The 25,304-nt window shown below is 43.7% G+C and overlaps 1 protein-coding gene across 1 annotated transcript in view; it reads left to right on the top strand.

Annotated features, from left to right (window-relative positions):
- Window positions 1-25,304, top strand: part of cep104 (centrosomal protein 104) — a 243,452-nt gene that overhangs the window by 143,023 nt on the left and 75,125 nt on the right. Inside the window, 1 exon segment of the mRNA XM_038821410.1 lies at window positions 14,519-14,627. Within this exon segment, the coding sequence (XP_038677338.1) occupies window positions 14,519-14,627 (109 nt within the window).

Here is a 25,304-nt window from a genome sequence, read left to right as displayed (position 1 = left end):
GTTGTGCAAGGATCCTCCTGTTAATCCCTGTTTGTCCCTTGTTTATTCCCTTTAATTTATTTGGTTTAGCTTTTATGATTTTTGTACCTAGACACTTACTGGGACCTACACCTTTAAGATGATATTTGAGATTTGATTTATTAATGTCACATGTATTAGTATACAGTGAAAAGTTTTGTTTCTTGCATGCTGTACAAACAATGCATACCGTACATAAGGAAGGAAGGAGAGACGGCAGAATATAATGTTACAGTTATAGCAAGGTGTAGAGAAAAGATCAACTTAATACGAGGTAGGTCCATTCAAAAATCTGATGGCAGTAAGGAAGAAGCTGTTCTTGAGTCAGTTAGAATGTGACCTCAAACTTTAATATCTTTTTCCTGACAGAAGAAGGTGGAAGAGAGTATGTCTGGTGTGTGGGGTCCTTAATTATGCTGGCTGCCTTTCTGAAGCAGCGGGAATTATAGATAGTCAATAGATGGGAGGCTGGTTTGTGTGATGGACTGGGCTACATTCGCGACCTTTTGTAGTTTCCTTTGGTCTTGGGCAGAGCTGGCTCCAAGATGGACTTCACCTTTAATTTTTTTTTAAAAGAACCTATAGGCTGTGCTGTTGATCTGACATCAATGATGATGACAACTTGATGGACTTGGTTGTTGGCCAATAAACTGTTTCAGATTGTTGGGCCTTATCAATGGATCGTGCTGATTGGTCAGGTTATTCTCTGGGATGTTCGGCGTGTCAAACTCACCAGAGCTGCAGATAGGCTCAGGGGCCAATGTTCTGGTTTTCGCCTTGCTGTTTGCCCGGAGGAGAGTGCTGTTGAGGTGGAGGTCGGCATCTCCACTCAGTGCCTTGGTGTGGCTGGAAGACCTGATGAAATTCCTATACCTAAGAACGTCAAGTACACTGTGAGGGGAGCATTTGAGGGGTTCTGTCGGAGTTGGCAGCTGCTTATTGATGATTTCAAGGAATTGGTCATCATTAGTTGTTAGGGGGAGATGAGATGGAGCGAGGGGATAGGTTGTGCGTTGGGTTGTGGTATGTTTTTAGATATGTAAATGTGTTTATTCTTGTTATTTAGTATTGTATAATTTGAATAAAAAGTTGTTTTCAAAAACTATTACCCTGCTCTACTCAATCAAGATGAGCTAGGAGCAACGGCACCCTAAAATAGTGACTGACAGGTCAAGGATACTCACATTTGCTCCCTTTCTCTAACCAAAACCACTTACTACTCCAAAACCTTCTTGAAAAAGAGAAAGGGCTCAACTCCTTAGACTTGACCCTCACCAACATCTGATTCATAATGAAAAGAACTGTTGGATATTTTGTATACAATACTGAAACCGTCTCAATAACTGCCACTGCCTCGCTGACCTAGTTCCAATCTCCAGACTTCCATCTGACCACGCCTTCACTATTGTACATCTGCAGTTTCTTCCCAACGACCACTACCCTCAGCTATTCATCTTATCCAAAAATGCTTCTGCCTCAAAGTCCTTTTGCATCCTTAGCACTGACTTCTCAACTTTGTTTCTTTCCCCTCAATTGTTGATATTACCAGCCTGTCTCCCTTGTCCTGCTGCTCCTTCAAAACTGCTCTATTCCTTAGAAAGCACCCAACTTTTCCACACTCAAGATATTATTGATCTCCATGCTCCCCTTCCCCTCTAGCCCTTCCCCACCAAACCTTTAATTCATTGCTACCCCGCAACTTAGTTTCCACCTTCCCTGTTACTCTCCAAGCTGTTACTGATGCCGACTGAATTAAGTCACATATTATCCACTCTACTCGTACTCATGCTCATACTTCTCAATCTCTCTACTGCTTTCAAAACTGTTGATCCCTCCATCTTCCTCCCAACATCTCATATGGGGATGGGAGCGTTGAGAAGATGAAAATTAGGGCCTCACGGTAGCATGGTGGTTAGCATCAATGCTTCACAGCTCCAGGGTCCCAGGTTCGATTCCCGGCTGGGTCACTGTCTGTGTGGAGTCTGCACGTCCTCCCCGTCTGTGCGTGGGTTTCCTCCGGGTGCTCCGGTTTCCTCCCACAGTCCAAAGATGTGCGGGTTAGGTGGATTGGCCATGCTAAATTGCCCGTAGTGTAAGGTTAATGGGGGGATTGTTGGGTTATGGGTCTACGGGTTACGTGGGTTTAAGTGGGGTGATCATTGTTCGGCACAACATCGAGGGCCGAAGGGCCTGTTCTGTGCTGTACTGTTCTATGTGCTGAGCTCAGTGAGTTGCCTTCAGTCGCTTATGTTGCATTGCCTGCCAATGCCCCATCTTTAAATTCTAGTGTTCACGTTTTGGAGCTTGGCCACTCAAATACTCTGCAGTCTGGTCTGTCCCTATCAATAGTGCATAGGTTTCAACTCATCTGAATTGGTGCAGTCAGCATCCTCGCCTATCCCACATTCTGCATCCCTGTTCTCTCCATCCTTGCATGCACAAAGGCAAACACCTCTCCAAGCTCCAGTGGCTCTCAATGTCCCCCATCACATTGAGTTCAAAATTGTCTCATTTCTAATCATTTCACTTCCTTGCCCAACAATAACAAAATAATTTACCAGTGCCCTACATTGCTGCATGCACCTTCTGCTAACTGGATTTTATTTTGTTCCCTTTGTGTTTTGCACTTCACCTAGTTCCCATTGTGCCACCATTCGACGTTCACTTGTTCAGCCACCCTCCTCTGTGTTGTCACTACTTTTGTCAACCTCAAAATCATCAAGCTAACCTTTAGTTCTGCCTAGCCTCCTTATTTTTCTCCCCTTTACTTTGCTTGGTGTCTTATTGCAGCTAAGCAGTGCTGTTTAAATGCAAGAAATGCACGGTACGGTAGCATATGGGTTAGCACTATGGCTTCACAGCGCCAGGGTCCCAGGTTCGATTACCGGCTCGGGTCACTGTCTGTGCAGAATCTGCACATTCTCCCCGTGTCTGCTTGGGTTTCCTCCGGGTGCTACGGTTTCCTCCCACAAGTCCCGAAAGACATGCTATTAGGTAATTTGGACATTCTGAATTCTCCCTCTGTGTACCTGAACAGGCGCTGGAATGTGGCGACGAGGGGGCTTTTCAGAGTAACTTCATTGCAGTGTTAATGTAAGCCTACTTGACAATAGAATTTTTTTTTTTAATTTTAAGAAATTGGTAATTGCCTGCGTCTCTGGGACCATGTAGTGACAATTAAATTAAATTTGTGTGCTGTGCACATAAACAGTAGGACAATTGTTATTTTTATTGTCATGTCAAGCATTTTCATGGTAACATAGGGGTAGTGTTAGAGTGGGGTCGGTTCGCTTAATTGGCACAACGGCTGGTTTATGATGTGGAGTGACACCAACAGCACGGGTTCAATTCCCATACCAGCTGAGTTATCCATGAAGGCCCCACTTTCTCAACTTTGCCTCTCGCCAGAGGTGTGGTGATTCTCCTGTTAAATCGCCACCGGTCAGCCCCCTCAAAAAAAAGGGAGAGCAGCCTATGATCCTTGGGGATTATGGCAATTTTCATTTCACTGGACGAGTAATCCAGAGGTCTACAATAATGCAACATAGGCAGGGTTGAAAGCCCACCATAGCAGCTGAAGGAATTTAATTTCCATTAATAAATCTGGAATAAAATGCTAGTGTCACCAATAAAAACTATTGGAATGTTGCAAAACCCATCTGATTCATGAGTGTTCTTCAGGGCAGGAAATCTACTGCCGTTACCTAGTCCGGCCTATGTGGGAGGGAATCGACGCTTACACGGGGGGAAAGTGCAAACTCCACACAGACAATCACCCAAGCTGGAATTGTACCTGGGCCCCTGGCACGGTGAGGCAGTAGTGCTAACCACTAAAAGCTATTTCTCTTTGGAGTAAATAGAAACCTTGTAGATCCAAGGATCTGAGGGGGTTTAAAGCCTTCTGATATCTTTTTGGCTTTCTATTAAGTTTATCTGTTGCTTTCTAAATATCTGTCTGAGGCAGCAGGTGTAAGGCCTAGGTAAGGGAGAAAACAGTGATTTTGTTTCACTTTCTAACTGGTCTGCTCTTTAGCTTCCAGGCAGAGGTGACTGTTGGGATGTTCCTTGCAGGGGGGGGGGGGGGGCTTCCTTGCTGTGGGGTGGTTACCTGCTATGGGGGAGTCTCATGGTGGGGGGGGGGGGGGGGGGGAAGAGAGCTGTGGGGGAGTAAGTAGGATTTGTAGGAGGAGGGAGGGGGAGCTTTCCGATGGACTTACCTGCTTGGCCCATCACGAGCTTCACTGCATCAGGATCTTGCTGGCAAATGTTGCACCAATCCAATCCATGCCCAGGTGAATCCCAGCCCAGTGGGCCAGAGAATAGCGTGTCTTATTCCCCGCAACAGGAAATCAGGTACCGGGTTCAACCCTTTCAGTGCAATCAACTCTTGCCGTCAAGCGAAAGGGATAAAATAATAAATAGGGTGCAAGTGTGTCATTTTGACCTATTTACATGCTCCCACTGGTGTGGGGCGCGAGTTTTGATGCCAGCGGACGACCGGAGCACCGCAAACGGGCACCAATCCTGTTTCCCCCCCCCCCCCCCCCCCCCCCCCCCCCCCTTAGTGGATTGTCCGCTGCATCGGGAGCTCCGCTACTAGCGGCGGACAGTAGAGAATCCCAGCCACTGAAGTGGGTAAAGCTCAAAAACTGACATATCGAAGCTATGCACGCTGATCTCAATAGTTTTCTTCCAGTGCTATTTGGCACTCAGTAAGAGATCGTTTATCATTTAAAAACATAATTTAAAGGTCATCTAGTACGCTTAACTGGCACGGTGACAGTGTACCTTTCGGTTTGTAGCCCTATTTTTACTCTCTGATTGATACAATTGGCATAAATATTCTGTCATGTGTTGCATCGGAAAGGGTGAAAGTGTTGTGCCTTTTGATGGAATATTTATTACAATTATTTATGATATCAATTGGGAAAAGTTTCTTGAATCTAGTGTATGCGGTCCATTAGAAATTGTTTGATTTGTTAGGTTTATTCAACTTCCATATGTGAGATGATAATTTTCTGCCTTCGTTAAATAGGATACAATGTTTATTCAACAAAAAATAATGGACAGTATTGCAATTATTGTATAACATGTGAAAAGAACAGTATGATCCTAAGAAACCTTCAAACAAGCAAAAATACTAGACGGAGAAGGAAACAAAAATAGGAAGCCAAGGATGCCTGCAGGAGGGCAACTGAGAGTAGCTTGTTCATAAAACAGTATTGAAAATAGAATGAATACAGGCATAATTTCAGAGCATCAGAGAGTTTACAAGTATATTGTGTTGGTCGTTCTAAGTTAGTGTGTTTAACACTCCTCCAATAGAGGCAGTGTGCTTAACACTCGTTTGGCTCTGTTTCTTATTTCTATGCTCTGGAGTCGCCAGGTGCCGAAAGAGACACCGTCACAATTGCTAAGGTCAAGTTCAAGTCAATAAAGTCATACACCGATTAGTAAGTCTAAAACAATTAGAGTTTATTATAACAATTATAATAAATACTCATGCACACGCTAAAAGACTAACTTACTTCTACTATTAAACGACTAATACTTATTTAAGTAGGAACAAGCAAGGTCAGGGAACAAGGCCTTTGTTCCTTTCTGGTCTGCAATTTCTGTTCGCTAATAGTCGGCAAGAGTATAAGCAATGCCTGGGTCACGTAGCGATCGTCGTTTTGGCACTTACTTATCGATGGCTGCTGCTCAACGGCTGGTGTAAAAGACAGGATCTGGAGGCTGGAGTCGGAGGCCGGAGACAGGAGGCAACAAGAGACAGCAGGAACCGGAGACAAAACAGGCCGAACCATGTGCGGCACCTTTTTATAGGTCCCCAGAGGTCCGTGCCCCTTGGGGCGGGCTCTCTCACCTGCTGGGGATCGATTGGGTCTTTCCCAATCGATATGATTCGAACCCCCCTATCCTAGGGTCGTTCCTTGATGGCTGGGGCGGTTCTTAGGGCTTATTGTCCTGGTTTCGTTGGCGCCATCCTGTCTGCTTAGCTATTGAAAAGTATCGATAGATACTTAAATGTATCTATTGTATCTGGGACTGTCCCGGTATCACCTCATTAGTATGCAGATCGTTTTCCCATTAACATCGCTGCCTGGACTCTGCAGCTGTGGGGAAACCGGTTTTTGCAAATGTCTGAATGCTGCAAGCTGTTTGCTCTTTACTGTCCGTTTTTCCCTGCAGTCTTTGCAGTTCTCCATTTTGTATACTGGTGTCCATTTTAGATGGCTACAATTGATAGTAGAGGGAAGGTGAAATAAAGGTGGATCTTTAAGGATAAATTGGATAAACCTTTTACAGCGAATTTTTCGTGCATCCATTTTCACAAAAAACAGCAGAAGAAACAAAAATAATAAAACAATGATGCACAGCTGGGTCCCTTGGACAAGGCAGTAAAGGATTTAAACAGTAGTTAGATATCAGCTATGGCACAGTGATAACACTTGTTTCTGAATTGTAAAATGGTGCGTTCAAGTCCTACCAGAGATTTGAGCACTGTTATGAAACAGGTGAGGAGGAGTCAAATGCCTCCCCTCTGCCCTCTCCTCATTTGACCACAGCAAGTTTTATTTTGTTTTAAAAGGGTATACTTGCCAATTCAATAAATGCTTAATTGTTTACACATTGTGATCATAAAAGAACCAATAGGATAGGTTTTCTTGAATTGAACAAAAGATGTTCCTTTGTTATAGTGCAAACCGATCTAAGTAAAATAATAAAACACGCACACTTCTGCACACCCACTCAAATTATTCTCTCCAGTTTGCTCACAGTCATAAATAAAATTTACAGAATTGGGAAGGATATGATGGTGAAAGTTTAAAAGAATTCGCAAGTCTGTAGTTTGGTGACACAGCTGACTTCAGGCTGAATCTGATGATCATGCTGCTTTTACTTGATGGTCTTTCACTGTTGAGAAGGTTTACAACTGAAGATGAATGATCTATTTGTTCTTCTGGAGACACAACTGTGAAGTTGAGTTCTTTAAAAATCTCATGAGCATTGAGAGTCAAATAATAGACACAGACTGGGCTGAAGCTTGCAAGTTGGGTAGAGAGAGAGATAGGATCTGTGATCCGTCATAGGATGCGTGTCATCAGTTCTCCTGTGAGTATATGTGCTTAAAACACAAAAGGGTTGGTTTTTCAAGTGACCCCCCTCCAACTGACTAGTAGTTCAAACATGATCATCTATTCTAATTGTCAAGTCAGAGAATTCCCTCTCTTAGCCTGGGTCCCATTGTTCAAGTGGTTACGTTTGATGGTTTGTCTCCACCCAGTTGAGTATTTGAATGTTGTGCTAATGGAATGGGGGAAATATGCTTTACTCACATTCCTCTGAGGTCATTGCCTTTGGATCTTTGCAGAAATGTAATCTCCAGTTCATTGAGACTAGAATATGGAATGTTCAGTAATTCAAATTAGATAGCCATCTTGGCTGAGTTTAAACCGCTTTAGTCTGATTTTTAAAAAAATCTTAATTAAAAAAAAAGTTAATTTCATGTCTCCAGCTGTTTGATTAGAAATCATAATTTGGCATAAAATACAGCTTCATGACAGCACAAAACCCAAGCTCCAAACTGAACGCATCAGAAGTGCCAACTTCCTGATAAGATCCTGAACCATCTATCTTCCATCTAGCCCTGTCTGTTCTCAGTTGAATTTTGCATAGAACTTAGCACAGAAACTTAATTCAATTTGAGTAGCCTCTGCCGGTGATTGTGCTCCACACCAGCCTCTTCCTACCTTATCCATGTGAATTTACCAACATATTCTTCCCTCATCTGGCTTCCCCTTGAGTTGGTTTAATCATAGAATCATAGAAATTACAGTGCAAAAGGAGGCCATTCAGCCCATCGAACACCCATTGGAACGAGTACCCCACCCAAGCCCACACTTCCAACCTACCCCCATAACCCAGTAACCGCACCAACCTTTTTTGGACACTCGGGGCAATTTAACATAGCCAATCAACCTAACCTGCACATATTTGGACTGTGGGAGGAAACCGGAGCACCCGGAGGAAACCCATGTAGACACGGGGAGAACATGCAGACTCCGCACAGGCAGTGACCCAAGCCAGGAATCGAACCTGGGACCCTGGAGCTGTGAAGCAACTGTGCTACCATGTTGCCCATTGCAAGTCCTATTATCCCATCATTGAGCAAATAAGTTGCTTCCTTATTGGGTTTATTTGTACTAGTATCTTACATTTATAGCTTTGAATTCACCCAGAGGTGGAAACACTGTCCACATCTCCAATACCTCCCTCATAACTTTAAAATACATCTGTCTATCTGATAATCTTATGTTTTCTCTTTTCAAGAGACGGGAGGCATGCCTGTTCAATTTTCCTGATAGTTATAGCCTTCTGAGTTCTGGTACTTGACTTTGCAAGTTTTTTGTACGCTTGTCAAGTGCTTTGATATCCCTTTTAGTAAGCAGAAACCAGAACTATTCACAGCATACAATCTATCCAACAGTTCTTTGCAAATCCAACATTACTTCTCTGTTTTTGAATTTTCAATTCTATTCCTCTAGAAAATAACCTACCTGTGGGCCTCACGGTAGCATGGTGGTTAGCATCAATGCTTCACAGCTCCAGGGTCCCAGGTTCGATTCCCGGCTGGGTCACTGTCTGTGTGGAGTCTGCACGTCCTCCCCGTGTGTGCGTGGGTTTCCTCCCACAGTCCAAAGATGTGCGGGTTAGGTGGATTGGCCATGCTAAATTGCCCGTAGTGTAAGGTTAATGGGGGGATTGTTGGGTTACGGGTATACGGGTAACGTGGGTTTAAGTAGGGTGATCATTGCTCGGCACAACATCGAGGGCCGAAGGGCCTGTTCTGTGCTGTACTGTTCTATGTTCTATATTGCTTGTGTTGCTACCCTGTTGGGCTGGGTCACTGTCTGTGTGGAGTCTGCACGTCCTCCCCCTGTGTGCGTGGGTTTCCTCCGGGTGCTCCGGTTTCCTCCCACAGTCCAAAGATGTGCGGATTAGGTGGATTGGCCATGCTAAATTGCCCGTAGTGTTCTAATAAAGGTTATGGGGGGGGGGGGGGGTTGTTGGGTTACGGGTATAGGGTGGATACGTGGGTTTGAGTAGGATCATGGCTCGGCACAACATTGAGGGCCGAAGGGCCTGTTCTGTGCTGTACTGTTCTATGTTCTATGAAACTTAATTTTTCACGGTATTGGTGGATTCCTTATTCTTCCGACCGGATATAGTGTGCCATCTTGCACTTACTGCCTGTATTGAATTTTGTTTGTCAAATACAGGTCCATTCTGCAAATTTGCTAATGCCACCTTGCCTTTTGTCTTGTCTGTTCTCTGATTTTAATTGCACCTGCTCCTTCTTCCGTTGACTTTTTTTTATTAATTCATGGGATTTGGGCATCACTGGCGTTTATTGCCCATCTCCAGTTGTGACTGAGAGGATGATGGTAAGCCACTGTCCTGTACCACTGCAGTTCATGTCGTGCAGGTGCACCATCAGTGCTGCTGGGGAGGGAATTTCAGAATTTTGTCCCAGTGATAGAGAGAAGGCATGACGATATAGTTCCATGTCAGAGTAGTGTTTGATTAGAGCAGAACTTGGACGTGGTGTTGGTCCCATGCACTTGTTTTCCAAGGCGATAGAGATCACAGGTTTGGAAGGTGCTGTTGATGGAGTCGTGGCAAGTTCATACTGCAACTGTTCAAGAAATTCATTAAATACCTACAGTGCAGAAGGATGCCATTCAGCCCATCGAGTCTGCACTGACCTGCCGAAAGACCACCTTACCCAGTCCCACTCCCCCAATTTCATTTTGCCAGTTGAAGTTCTCTTAGTGACCAGATCCTACCATTAATTTTTATCAAATAGTCATTGATGTGACAAAACTAAATTGGAAATGTGGGCATAAGGAATTTACAATGGGAAAACTGTACTTTCTAAGCAGCAACATGTGTTCAATGTACGTTTTTACTTTTACATGTAGTTAAATTGGAAATGCTGTTTAAACACCAGAAACAATTTAGCATTTCACTTGTGTTTTGTTGATGAACCATTTGAAACATGCAAAATACTTTTTGGGGGTGCAGGGGAATACTTTTTCTGAGTAAAGTATGTAATGTCTAAAATACGTTTCAAAACGCAGTTATGTATTTCATAGCTTTTTTTATTTTTATCTGTTACAACTTCCATTGAAGTTTTTTTACTTGGAGCAATCGGCATCTCCCAAATGATTGACTTCATCTATTATTGTCAAAATAGATGACTCTTGACGGTAAATCTGCAGTTTAAAGATGTGAACTTTGCACAGTTTCCCAAGACGGGTTCCTGGCGGATTTTCGCAAAAAATGTGCAACAGCACTGGCCCTGCACCTGCAGATGTTCGCAATTCGCTAGCGCGGGGCACCCTGCTTCTAACGCTAACACAAGCCATCATATCGCTGATACCCATAAAGGACAAAGACCCAAAGGAATGCGAATCATAACTACTCATTTCACTGCTGTATGTGGACGAGAAAATACTCACAAAAATCTTGGATAAGCGGATGGAGAATTGCTTACCTGAGGTGGTCGCAGTGGATCAGGTGGGCTTTTCAGGGTAAACCGCTAACAGCGAACATCATGCGATTGCTGGACATGATAACAACCCCATCCAGGGAGAGAACACCAGAGGTAATCGTCTCCCTGGATGCAGAGAAAGCCTTAAACCGAGTCGAGTGCAAGTACCTCATTGAGCACAGAGTCTCACTGTGGGTGACCTGCTCCTCTATATCGCATAACTGACTTAAGAGACTTTTACGCATAAAACAGACTAGTGACTCTACAGGAACTGTCGGAGAGACTCCAGCTACCGAGTGGAAATTAACTCCGACATCTACATCTAAGAACTTTCGCCACAAGGAGACTATAGTATACCCACAGACCCCGGGACACACAATGTTAGAAGGGAGACTGGACACAGGCAATCTCCGTAGGGGAAACTGCGAGGACCTATGTGGACAGTTATTAAAACATGCTGTCCACTGGATGGAAAATGGGAGGAAGAACAAGGACGGAAATAGGGTGGGGACTCTGGGGTGAAGCACTGAACAGGGCCAACTTCATCTCCTCACACTCGAGGCTATGCCTCATGCAGCTGAAAGTGGTGCACCGAGTGCACCTGACGGACCCAATTGAGCAGGTTCTTCCCAGAAGTGAAGGACAGAGGCGAACAGTACCAGGGAGGCGCGGCCATCTGCGCTCATATGTTCTGGCATGCCCCAGACTTGTCGGGTTTTTGACAGCGTTTTTTGAGGCAATGTCCAAGATTGTGGAGGTGAGTGTGGAGCCGTGCCCAAGAGTGGCAGTCTTCAAAATATCAGACCAGCCAGAACTATTCATGCGGAAGAGGGCCAACATCCTTGCCTTTGCTTCCCTAATCGCTCACTGGAGATTCCTGCTCGGCTGGTGACCAACAGCACCACCCATGGCTGCAGACTGTCTGGCAGAATTTCTCCACCTAAAGAAAATCGAATTTGCATCTGAGGGCCAGAACATAGCTTCCAAAAGGCATGGAAGCCATCCACCAACTTGTTTGATGCCAATGGGGGGGGGGGGGGGGGGGTGTGGTTTGCACACGGAAGCATCCAAAACTACAGGGAAGGGAGTGGGAGGTGGTAGCCAGAGAGAGAGGGGATGGAGGCCGGATAATGGTCAAAACACATACCAAGGGGCCCAGAGCAAGGCCACAAGAAACAGAACCCCCAAAGAAACAAACACCAAAAGTGATATTTTTTTTGGGTGGGGGGGCTGGATTTGGTGGTGGTGAGTGTGGGTTGATACCAAGGGAAATGTCTTGTATATTGTACCCGATGCACATACCCTTGTTGAATTTACAGTGTATAAAATGTAAAACTTCAGTTAAAAAAATGTTTAAAAAGAAAGGATATGGGAAATTTGCCTTTATTAATCAAGGCACAGAATACAAGAGCAGGGATGGCATCCTGGAACTGTATAAAACGCTGGTTAGGCCACAACTGGAGTACTGCGTTCAGTTCTAGTCACCACATTATAGGAAGGATGTGATTGCATTGGAGAGGGTGTAGAGGAGATTTACCAGGATGCTGCCTGAGCTGGAGAGTCTGAGCCATGAGGAGTGATTGGATAGGCTGGAGCTGTTTTGCTTGGACCGATGAAGGTTGAGACGGGTAGATAGAGGTGTATAAGATTATGAGGGGCATGAATAGGGTGGATAGAAATGCATTTTTTCCATCAATAGAGAGATCAAAAACCAGAGTATAGATTTAAGTTAAGAGGTAGAAGGGTTAGTTGCCCACTTAAGGGCATTCATTAATATCTAGTTGCTTAGCTATATTTTATTAGAAAAGGCACTTGCTAAAAGCATGATGGGATGCTTGGCTGATCAAAAACCAGGGCATAGATTTAAGTTAAAAGGTAGAAGATGAAGGGGGGAAGTTGAGGAGAAACCTTCTCACCCAGGAGGGGGTGGGGTCACTGGAACTCACTGCCTGAAACTCTTGTAACATTTAAGTATTTAGCCATTCACCTGCGCTGCCATAACCTTCAAGGCTATGTATTGAGTGGTTGAAAATGGAATTTGTGTCGTCTGATATTTGTTGACTGGTGTGGACGCAATGGACTGAATGGCCTCCTTCGTGCTGTAAACGTCAATGAATCTATGAAAAAGAAATAAAAAAGCTGACAAGCCAACTAGCTTGCTGAAAATACACTTCTAGGAATCGATCAAAAAAACAAATTTGAAATCGATATAGATCAATTTACACACCAATGCTGCTAGATCCAGTGCATCCTTAACCTACCCCCAGTGTCCTTGGGACCATATCCTCTCTTACCTCTACATAGGCACAAGAATCCACGAGTGACCCAAATTCCTGTTCCCCTTATCCTCTGGATTCTTGTCCACAGTTCTGCTACGTACTTCGTTTCCTCTCCACAATTATCTGTGACCAAAATGTCCCCAACCCACACTGCAAAATCACAGAATCCTATCACAGTACTGCAAACCTTCAGAATCCTCAACCCAATGCTGCCAGAGCCTCATGTAACCAAAATTTTAAGATCTTGCCTGATACATCTAAATGCCGCTCCCACACATTCCCACTTTCTAACTCAAATGTGATAAATCTTCCAATCTTGTTTTGCTTTCCCAACTTTAAACCTGGGCAAAGAATGAAAGTTAAATATCTAGTTCGAATAATTCTCGTTTACAAGCTTCACAGAATAATTAATTGTGTCAGCGAGCACGATGCCCAACGTACTTGATCAAAATACTGGAGTGGCACATCATACAAATTAAATGGTAGCATTCAGTCATTATTAATGAGTGATCTTTATGTCTCTAAGATATCATTGTCTTTATTTATGTTAAACAGCCTCTCCTCCTATACATCTTGGAATGCTGTTAGCGATCTGCATTTGCACTGCAAGGATTCTCCCTTGTCTGTTTGTCTGTTTTAATTTCCTGCCTGTGAAGATTTTGGCAAAAACAAAATGTGAAAGAAGAATGCAGCAAACTAGCATGATCAGGATGCAGCAAGCTGAATAATAAACATTAATTTCCTTAAAGCACTTGCACTGTTCACGTAATTGGTTCACTGGCATGGATAGCAACAACATTTTTGGATTGTTAGGGTGATGGTCGGTCTTGGCCAGGTATTGTGCAGAAAAGGAAGGATGGTTGACCTGGCTTAGATACTATATGTAAATCAGGTCTGTACAAAGTGAACTGGGGCAGTTTTTTAAAGAATTTGTCATTTTTTTTTAAAAAAAGACATGCTATCAAAGCTTTTTGTCTTGGATTTATCAGAACCGATTTGGCAAGAATGCCAATTGTAAAGGGAACAGCAATTTTTCTGCTGAATAAGAAGAGAGTGCTGATTGGTTTGCAAGTAGACTCTAGCAGAGGTGTTGCCATGGAAAATGCACTGAGAAAATGTTAGCTGTCAAGCTTTTAAAAGGTCCTGTCCTTTAAAGGTAGAAAAGCATGCCCATGTGTTGTGCCTTTTCCAAATCTACAGAAGCTTGGGGGACAGTCATTCTACATGGCAAAGTATTGGACAATCAGTTTACCTGCCTGGTTTGAATTTACACAAAATTGTTGCTTCCTTTGCAATTGGTATTCTAGTGACTCTGTCCTGATGCGTGCAAGATGAAAAGCTTTGACAGATTGCCTCTTTTTTCAGCGATACTCGGTTCTGTACCACCAAACGAATATTCCTAACTTATTCCATTTTGAACTAAGTTTGTTCGTTGGACTTGGGGTTCACCTTCTTTCAAATGTCATAGCTTAATACTGGGGCCCTCAAGTTAAATTCTTAGTGCATCGTCCTTCAACTGCATTTTCAGGCAAGTAATCTGTACCGAGTGTCTGTCGATCTAAATATTAGAAAATCCAAAGATCAGCCTGTAATAATTTAAGTGGTCAAGTAATGGCTCTCTAACTTATGGAATTAATTTGTGATATCTAATTTCCCCTTTCAGTTTATGTATATTCTGTGGAGAAAGGGATGAAATGTTTACCGATGAAGGCTTAGACATCCACTACTGGAAACACTGTCCAATGTTGAGACGTTGTGAGCATTGCAAACAGGTATATAGAATTCTTTGACAATATTCTTTTTTTCTATCCAGACGTATCTGGCAGAACCTGCAGATCAATAGTGCTTGTTGTAGAGATTTTAAAGAATATACTTAAGTACTGAATACAAACAGACCATTTATTGGTGAACAGGCCATTTGAATGCATTTTTGTTGGTTTTATGTGATCAATATTTAATTTCCTACTTCTCTCGAGCACTGAAATCCACTTTGGCTAGGTTTTTAAAGTCTTTCACTGAGTTTATATAAAAAGTGTGTAGTTTTGTGCAAATATTGGTAGACAGAAGTAATATATAAATGTCCTTCAGGATTCTAGCTAATTATCAATGTTCTGTGTACACCAGCGGCCTTAAATCTAGTCCATCTAAGACAACAGGTCTTCAATAAATAGAATTTGGTCTATATACTTCATATCAAATTCTGTTAGATGTTCGTTCTTTGCTATTTTGCTGAAATTTATGTTGTGCATCAGTCATGAGGTGTGGATGTTGTAGTTGGAAGTCTTGGCTGGAGAGTGAAATCCTAATCTATACAGTGTTCCTTTTACAAACCACGCTACATGTTATATAGATGAGTCTTGTTCTGGCGCTAGACTTCTGCTATTCTGAAAGATTTCTTTGTAGGAAATCCCATGTGTTTTCAACACTAGTATATTTAAGATTACAGTGTGTACCATTCCTGGTGTAGTGGGCAAATGCGGTGCTGCAGTACTGAGTGATTCAATTCATAAAGCTCCAAGGTTTCAACTAGGAACTATCAGTTAATCTTAGTTGGGGCTACAACTAGCCTCAGTGCCTAAAGCTATAGCAAAAGACTGTTTAATCCACAATATTTCTCACTTTTGGGATGGTCTCAAACGGAGGAAATTCAGCGAAGATTCAGTTACTGATCACTAAGTGACCCTTTTCGAAGGTGTGCACATTTAAAAATTAGACAAGACCGGGACGCGATTCGGCTAATGTCCTTCATCTGTACGTCTCTGTAAACCCCAGGGGAGAATCCATATGGTTCTGTTGCACCCCAATAATGAAATGAAATGAAAATCGCTTATCGTCACGAGTAGGCTTCAATGAAGTTACTGTGAAAAGCCCCTAGTCGCCACATTCCGGCGCCTGTCCGGGGAGGCTGGTACGGGAATCGAACCGTGCTGCTGGCCTGCTTGGTCTGCTTTAAAAGCCAGCAATTTAGCTCAGTGAGCTAAACCAGCCCCTATAATAGCCAATAATCCCATGATCTGAAAATTAAAAACATCCTGCCGAGTGGGCTTCCAGTGAAAAGAGGTAGTTGGAGTACAGAATGAACAAAATAAATCTGGGGGAAAGAGGGACTCTAGCAGTCAATATATTATTAGACTTGTGGCAAATAGTATGAATTGAAACGCACGTTTATATCGTGATTTTATTCATACTGAATAAATGGGGGCTGCACAGTGGTTAGCACAGTTGCTTCACAGCTCCAGGTTCAATTACCGGCTTGGGTCACTCTGTGCAGAGCCAGCAGATTTTCCCCGTGCCTGTGTGGGTTTGCTCCGGTTTTCTCCCACAGTCCAAAGATGTGCACGTTAGGTGTATTGGCCCCGCTAAATTGCCCTTAGTGTCCAAAAAGGTTAGGTGTGGTTGCGGGGATAGGGTGGAGGTGTGGGGTGTTCTTTCCAAGGTTCGGTGCAGACTCGATGGGCCGAATGGACTCCTTCTGCACTGTAAATTCTATGTCTAAGTCTGATCTCTGCTACTTTTTCAATAAAGAGTATGACATTCCAGCAACGTGCCAGAGCGACTGACAGAAATAGGGCCGTTGATCCCAAAGAACAAACTGAACGGTAGCATATGTCGGCAACATGATTCGGTTAGCCCAAAATATGAAGTTTGTAAGTTTTGGTTTTGTCCACAGGAATTAAGTGTTCCTATTCCTATTTTTTATTAAAAAGCAGCAAAATGACTCAATACATGGTGAAAAGGTTTCCTATTTCACAATAATATGATTAAACCATCCGTTTCACTTTTTCTAATTCTCCCAAACCATTTTCTGTTATAGTTGAATTAAAATTAAAATCTGGTTGCTGGGAAGACATGCTAAAACATATTTTTTTAAATTGTATTACAAACATTGAAACTTAGTCATAAAAATAGACAGATGAAAGGACTCTTAAGTTTTTGAGCAAGTTGACTGGTTTACCATTTTTAAAAAACTTCAGTTCTATTGATTGGCATCTGGGTTGTGGGGATAGCGTGGGCTTAGGTGGGGTGCTCTTTCCAAGGGCCGGTGCAGACTCGATGGGCCGAATGGCCTACTTCTGCACTGTAAATTCTATGATTCTATAAGTTTGAGGCGCAAGGTCATGCATTTTGGTCAGAAAAATGGGGAGGCAACTTATCTAAATAGGAAGAGATTTCAGGATAATAATAGTCTTTGTTGTCACAAGTATGCATACATTAACACTGTAATGAAGTTACTGTGAAAAGCCCCTAGTCGCCACATTCCGGTGCCTGTTTGGATACACAGAAGGAGAATTCAGAATGTCCAGTTCACCTGACAGCACTCTTTCGGCACTTGTGGGAGGAATCTGGAGCACCGGGAGGAAACTAACGCTGACACGGAGAACGTGCAGACTCCGCACAGACAGTGACCCAAGCCGGGAATCGAACCTGGGACCCTGGAGCTGTGAAGCAACAGTGCTACCCACTATGCTACCGTGCTACCCACATGCTCAGTTGCAGAGGGATCTGGGAGTCCTCGTTCATTAGACACAGAAAATTAGCATGCAGGTGCAGCAGATAAAGAAAACAAATGGAATGTTGGCATTTATAGCTAAAGGAATAGAGTATAAAGGTAAGGAAGCTTTGTTGCAACTATACAAGGCATTGGTGAGATCACATCTGGAGTATTGTACACCGTTTTGGTACCCTTATTTGAGGAAAGATGTGTAGTGGCATTGGAGGCAGTTCAGAGGTGGTTCACCAGGTTGATTCGAGAGATATGGGGTTTGTCATATAAAGAGAGAGTGAACAGTTAAGGCCTATACTCTCTAAAGTTTAGAAGAATCTGGGGACATCAAATTGAGGTCTACAGGATGATAAACGGTATGGATAAAGTAGATGTGGAGCGCGATGCTTCCTCTTGTGGGGCATTCTAGAACGAGAGGATAAGGTAGTCTTGGGATGAGGTGGCAAATTTAAAACAGTTGAGGAGAAACTACTTCTCCCAAAGGGTTGTAAATGTGTGGAACTCGCTACCCCAGAGTGCGGTGGATACGGGGACAGTGAGTAAATTTAAGGAGGAGTTAGACGCATTTTAATTGGTAATTGGTTGAAGGGTTGTGGATAACGGGCAGGACGGTGGCATTAAGGCCGGAATGCGATCAGACATGATCGAATGGCGGAGTAGACTCCATAAGCCAAATGGCCTAATTCTGCTTGTATATCTTATGAATTTACGGTTACTAAGTTTCCTGTTTTTTTTTAGAGATTTCCTTCTACTTCAGTTCTGATATATTTTATTTTGAGCCAGTTATTAGTTGTAATAGAAAAAGTGTGAACCAAGCCCCACATCCACATGACAGCAATTAAATAAAATTTCTTGACTCCATTCTCATGGACATTGGCATTGCACTATCATTCTCTGCAACATTGCCTATTCTGCTTCCAGCCTTTTAATGAAGGGGAGAATTGAGTAAAGTTTACAGCTTCCATTCTCCTCCACCAGTCAATCTCCACTGTAGTGTATCACCATTCCATATTGTTGAGTCCTTCCCAATTAGTGTGGCATCTCAGAACTATCCACCTGCCCCAACCATATCATAAGACACCCCTTCCTTTCCTCCCTTCAACTATCTATTAACACCAGAATTTACCTTGTGCTACATTCAGACCTCAAAATTGCTTCCGTAGTATTTCATTCCAGTACTTCCAAAGCGTACTCCTTTGATTGTCAGTAACCTGCTCCCACCACTACTTGCAAGTTTTTGCTGCCTCCCAGGCCACTCTCTCAGTACAACTATCTTCAGTACCTCTATTGCAGGACTTCAGGTGGCATTATGATGGGGAAGACGTGAATGAGGTGGCTCCAGCTGGAGTATTGCACTTTTTGTTGATGGAATCGGAGATGCCTCAGAACTCATCAGATAAAATGACGGAGGCAGCCTCTGGGGCTCAGGCCACTTCACTAACAACAGAGGTGCTTTCGAGTATCTTGATGAACGAATTTGATAAACACTAACGAGTTGCGGTAGAGGACCTGCAGAAATCTGTGGAGGAGGCCTTGGCCCCCATCCAAGTGGCTCTGGAGAAGACCCAATGAACCCGTGAAAGCCCATGGAGCCGCAATAAAAGACATGCATAGAAAATAGAAGTAGGAGCAAGCTGTTCGGACCTTCAAGCCTTCTCCATCATTCATTATGATCACCAATTTCAATACCTTGATCCTGCCTTTATCTCATACCTCTTGATCCCTTTGGCCCCAAGAGCTATATCTAATTCCATCTTGAAATTACACAACATTTTGGCCTCAACTGCTTTCTGTGTTAGTGAATTCCGCAGATTCACCATTCTCTGGGTGAAGAAACTTCTCCTCACCTCAGCCCTAAAAGTTTACCCCTTATCCTCAAACTATGATCCCTAGTTCTGGACTCCCCCATCTTCAGGGACATTCTTTCTGAATCTACCCTGCCTAAACCTGTTAGAATCATTTTTTTTTAAAATGTATTTTATTACAAACTTATCAAAACAGGTTACAGCGAACAAACCCCCTGGGAAACATGCTCTGTTAGAATTTTCTATGAGATCCTTTCCCACTCTTCGAAACTCCAATTAATATAATCCTAACCAATTTAGTCTCCCTGACAGTCCCGCCATCACAGAAATCAGCATGGTAAACCACCGCTGCACTCCTCCCATATCAAGAACATCCTTCTTCAGATAAGGGTACCAAAACCGCACATACTACTCCAAGTGTGACCTCACCAATGCCCTATACAATTGCAGTAAAACATCTCTATTCCTACACTCAAAACCTCTCGCTATGAAGGCAACATACCATTTGCGGAATACGAGCTCACCTGCCAGGGCTGGGGTATCTCTATTAACCTCTGTATAAAAGATCAACCAGTAAGGCATCGACCCAAACAGGAACCCGGTAGAGATCTACCGGGCGGTGTAAATATAAATGCGTTTCGTTATTTTCTTCGGTGTGGACTCCCCGTGTCCTTATTAAAAATGTTATATGGTGTTTTAGTATTTCTTTGTTGGTAACAATTTTTCTTCACTCCAGTTGGGAGTCTCACTGCAAACCTAAGAATTGGCTAACAGGAGCGGTGTTGAAGGGTTGAATGCAGCTCATAGTGATGTTTTAGATAATGGGCCTAGAGTTCTTGTTTTGTTTAGGTTTGTTAGATGTAGATTTTAGTTGTTTGGGTTTGTCTTGTTCCGATTTGTATCCGTATTTGGGTGTAACCGAGGGCGAGGGGGTAGTTTGCTGCCGGTGCCACGTTTTTTTGTTTATTGGTTTGGTGGCCATCTTGGATGGGCCTGGTGTCTGCAACTGTTATATATCTGGGCAATCTCTCTTGATGGAAATGGTTGACTCCGGATTCATTGGTGGGGAGAGGAACCCCCAATTTGTTTGATCACCTGGAATGTTGGGGTTTGAATGGCCTGGTGAAAATATAGAAAGTATTTGCTCACCGTAAGAATTTAAATTCCGATGTGGTGTTTTTCAGGAGATTGATTTGCAGGTCAGAGACCAGACGAGGCTTTGATGGTAGGGCCCGGGGTGCGGTAATAATTAATAAAAGGGTTGGGTTTTCTGCCGCTAACATCTTGGCCAACATCAGTGGCAGACATGTTATTTTCTGTGGCTCTCTGGCGGAACTCCGGTGGTTCTGGTTAATATCCCCACTCCAAACTGGGACAATATGAAGTTTATTAATAATCTGCTGGCCTCCCACCCCGTGTTGGATTTGTAACAGTTTATTTTGGGTGGTGAGTATGCCATCAGGAGTGGCCAAGGTTTTTTTTTAATGGATCAGATGGAGGGGGAGAGTAGCTAGATCCTTGGTGTTTTTTGCACCCAGGTGATAAAGATTTTTAATTTTTCTCATGTGTACCAGGTATACTCACGGGTCAATGTTTTTGTGGTGGCTACTGATTACTCGCGATTGTGAATTTGGACCATGCACCCCTCCTGCACTTCGTTCAGTTACCACTAGAGTCGGGTCCCTCCCATGGAGGTTGAACACAACAGGGGTGTCACGGTATCACAGTGGTTAGCACTGTTGCTTCACAGTGCCAGGGACTGGGTTCGGTTGCCATCTTGGGCCATTGTCTGTGTGGACTCTGAACGTTCTCCGTGTCTCCGGGTGCTGCGGTTTCCTCCTACAATCCAAAGATGTGCAGGTTAGGTGGATTGGCCATGCCAAATTGCTCTTAGTGTCCACAAACAAAAGGTTAGGGGGATAGGGTGGTGTGTGCTTAAATAGGGTGCTCTTTCCAAGGGCCAGTGCATACCCGTTGGGCCGAATGGCCTCCTTCTATAAATTTTATGATTCTGTGATTATTTGCGGACAAGAAATTTTGTGAACACATGCCTGCCGCCATTGGGGAATAAATAAAATTTTATAAAAATGAGTCAATCCCCCCTTCCACACTGTGGGAAGCCCTTAAGGTGGGCCTCGGGGGCGATGATCTCCTACAAAGTACACGTGGGGAAGACAGCGAGGAAGGAGCGGCAGAGACTGGTGGAGTCCATTCTTGAGGTAGACCAGTACTCACTTGCCCCAAACCTGATGTTGCTGACGAATAGGAAAAAGCTGCAGACACAATTCAAGCAGAGCGGCGGGCCAGTTGCAACATTCTAGACGTATGTTTTGTGAATGCGGGGAGAAGGCCAGTCACCTCTTGGCTCACCAGCTGAAGCGGCAGGCGTCTTCCAGGGAGATCTTCAGAAGGAAGAGGAGAGGAGTGACGAATTGGAATTCCTGTTGGGCCCCGAGGAAATCACGAAATGCTTTGGGTTGATGCAGATTGGTAAAGCCCCTGAACTGGATGGTTTCCCATTGAATTTTATTATTTTTTTTTTAATTTAGAGTACCTAATTATTTTTTTCCAATTAAGGGGAAATTTAGTGTGGCCAATCCACCTATCATGCTTATCTTTGGGTTGTGGGGGTGAAACCCACGCAGAGAGGGGGCGAATGTGCAAACTTCAAACGGACAGTGACTTCGGCGCTGTAGGCAGCAGTGCTAACCAATCCATTGAAATTTATAAGAGGTTTGAGGAGCAGTTGGTATCTTTAATCCTGGAAATGTTTAATGATTCATTATCCTGGGGTTCATTGCCCTCTCCCTCACACATGCCTCTATCTCCTTGATTCTCAAGAAAGATATAAAGACTCAACAGAGTGTGGGTTGTTTCGACCTACAGTGCTTCTTTAAAGGCAGACGTTAAGTTACTTACCGAAGTGCTGGCGCTGCAGCTGTCGCTCTGTCTCCCAGGGGTGATCTTGGAGGATCAGAGGGGCTTCATTAAAGGTCAGCAATTGTTGGCCAATATTTGTCGCCTGCTGAACGTTGTCGTTTTTCCCCCTCCTCGGTTCCCGAACTGGAGGTGATTATTTCCCTCGATGCCAAAAGGGTGTATGATAGAGTGGAGTGGAAATAACTGTTTGAGATTCTTGGGAGGTTCAGATTTGGGCACAAGTTTATCTCCTGGATTTGACTACTATGTAGGCTGCTGGTGTTTGTATGAATGCTCTGAACTCTGGCTACTTTTGTTGAATAGGGGCACGAGACATGTCTCCATTTCTGTTTGTTTTGGCAATAGAACCGCTTGCGATAACGCTAAGATCCTCTTAAGTGGAGAGGATAAATTTGGGAGGGGTGGAGTATCGGGTGTCCCTGTACATGGATGACCTACTTCTTTATATGATGGATCAAGTGCCCTCTATAGATGAGATAATGAGGCTGTTTGGGAGGTTTGGCTCCTTCTCTGGGTACAAACTGTACTTGGGCAAGAGTGAATGCTTCCTGATCAGTAGGAGAGCCCAACTGGGGACGCTATCTTTTTGCCTTGCCAAGACTAGCTTACAATATCTGGGCGTCCGGGTGGGAATTGGGCCTCATTCGTAAATTATATTACACTAGTCTGGTTGATGGTGTCACGAAAGACTTGGAGGAAGGATAACCTCCCCCTGTCCTTGGCGGGCAAGATTCAGACAATTAAAATGAAATACTCCAAAGAGTTTTATTTCTTTTTAAACGTCTCCCCGCTTTTCTCCCCAAGTCCTCCTTTGTCAAAGTCAATGAATTCATCTCCTTCTTTATTTGGGCGGATAAGACTCCCAAGGATCTGAGGGGCTTTGCTCCAAAGAGATATGCAGTCTGGGGCTTGGCTCCACCCAATTTATTATTTTACTACGGACAGTCAATATTCCAAAGATATTGTTGTGGTTCAGTGATCCTAGTTCCATATGGGGACAAATGGAGGTGGGTTCCTGCGTGGTTTCTAGCCTTGGTGCAATAGTAACCACATTGTTTTTCTCTCTGGTAAAATTTTCCATGAATCCGGTGGTGATATCCACCCTGAGAATCTTTAAGTAGTTCAGGCAGCATTCCAAGCTCAATTCCCTGTCTTCTCTAGCCCCCATCTGCAACAACCACCTTATCCTGCCAGGCTGGTTTGGACTCGACATTTAAGTCCTGGAAGGGGAAGGGTTTGGCGACCTGTTTGTAGAGGGGAGATTTGCCAGTTTTAAGGAGCAGGCAGAGAAATTCCAACTGCCCGGTTCCAGTCTTTTCAGACACTGTCAGATTTGTGCCCTGTCCCAAGTTCATAGAATCCCTGCAGTGCAGAAGAAGGCCAGTCGGCCCATTGAGTCTGCACTGACCATCTGAAAGCGCACCCTGCCTTGTCCCAACCCCCCAACCTATCCCCGTAACCCCACCTGGGGGCAAATTAGCATAGTCAATTCACCTAACCTCCACATCTTTGGACTGTGGGAGGAAACCGGAGCACCTGGAGGAAATTCATGCAACCACTGGAAGAATGTGCAAACTTCATGTACACAGTCACCCGAGGTTGGAATCAAACTCGTGTCCCTGGCTCTGTGAGGCCACAGTGCTAAGTACTGTGCCACCACCGTTGGGAAGCTTTTGGGCCTCTTTCTTCATCACATTGTTGGAGATAACCGATGTTGATTTGGGTACATGTCAGCCGATGGCCATTTTTGGGGTATCCGACTCGCCAGTGCTTCCAATGGGGGTGAAGGCGGATGCCCTCACCTTTGCCTCGTTGTTAGTCCAAAGACAGGTTCTGATTGGGTGGAGGTCACCAACTCCAGCCAATGCCTCGCTTGGTTGGATGACATGCCTCTCTTGCGTTTGGAGAACGTAAAGTACGCCATTAGAGGGTGGGTAGAAGGGTTCTGGCCAAGATGCAGCCATTCCTTTCCTTTTTTCAGGAGCTAGTCACTGTTAGGGGAGTCTAGTTTTGTTTGTTAGTCTTGTTCTTGTATTGTGTAACTTTGGGTAATTGTTTTGTATGATTGTGTTTATTATGAAAAAAATGTAATAAAGATCAATCCTGAAGCATTAATGAACAAATCGAGACAAAGAATCTGACTTCCGTTTATTTAAAAAGAGCAATGCATTTGATTTTGTCATAGTTTCAAGTTATTTGCCCTCTTATCCTTTGCCCCACCCCTATTCTTTGAGGTAGGCAGTTAGATTGAAGGCTACATCGATGCTTAGACATGCACAGGAATACGGTTGGGTTTCCTTGATCTTTGATTAATAACGTGTCATGTCACTTATAGCTTACAATTTTATACAGGTGTAAAGGGGTTTATTAGCATTCGCTTTTTTGAAGCTACAATAATTACTACGTTGCTGTCTTCTCCTTAATCTAGGATATGGGTGTTCAGTAGTTCTTTGAGACAGCTGACGGACTTTCAGCAGGGAATTTAGGGCCAGCATTCACTAAGGTGGTCCTTTTTTTTTGTAAATTTAGAGTACCCAATTTTTTTTTTTTGCCCAATTAAGAGGCCATTTAGCGTGGCCAATCCTTGCACATCTTTGGGTTGTGGGGTGAAACCCATGCAGACACTGGGAGAATGTGCAAACTCCACACAGACAGTGACCCGGGGCCAGGATCGAACCTGGGTCTACAGTGCTGTAGACATCAGTGCAAACCACTGCGCCACCAGGCCACCCAGGAGGTGATCCTTCTTCTAGTCCTCTGCAGCATCTGTTGTTGGGAAACAAATGTTTTTCGTAAATTAACGAAGAAGTGTTGAAGCTTTGAACAGATCATCATGAAGCTGCTGATGTTTTTTGTGCAGCTAATAATAATAATCTTTTATTGTCACAAGTATGAAGTTACTGGGAAAAGCCCTAACTGTTCCTGGAAAGTTTCATCTAGTAGGTCAGCCATAACCCTGAGGGTCCTGACATCATGGAAAATGTAAAAAGTGGTTTGCTTTGTATCAGATTAAAAGTTGGAGTGAATCTCTATCTTGTTTTTGTATGTTTTACACCCAGTTTGTGAGATTGCCTATTTCATGAAATGGCCAGTCAAATTTCCTATTTCTTGAAATGGGCAATCTACCTGAACCAAGTTTTATGTTCAAAATAATACACTGCCACAAATTTAGTTCAAAATAGATTGTGGCACAAAGTATT

The sequence above is a fragment of the Scyliorhinus canicula genome, chromosome 16 (assembly GCF_902713615.1).
Source record: "Scyliorhinus canicula chromosome 16, sScyCan1.1, whole genome shotgun sequence".
NCBI classification, from domain to species: domain Eukaryota; kingdom Metazoa; phylum Chordata; class Chondrichthyes; order Carcharhiniformes; family Scyliorhinidae; genus Scyliorhinus; species Scyliorhinus canicula.
The sequence above is the reverse complement of the archived record's forward strand: the minus strand, read 5'-3'. Positions and strand labels throughout refer to the sequence as shown.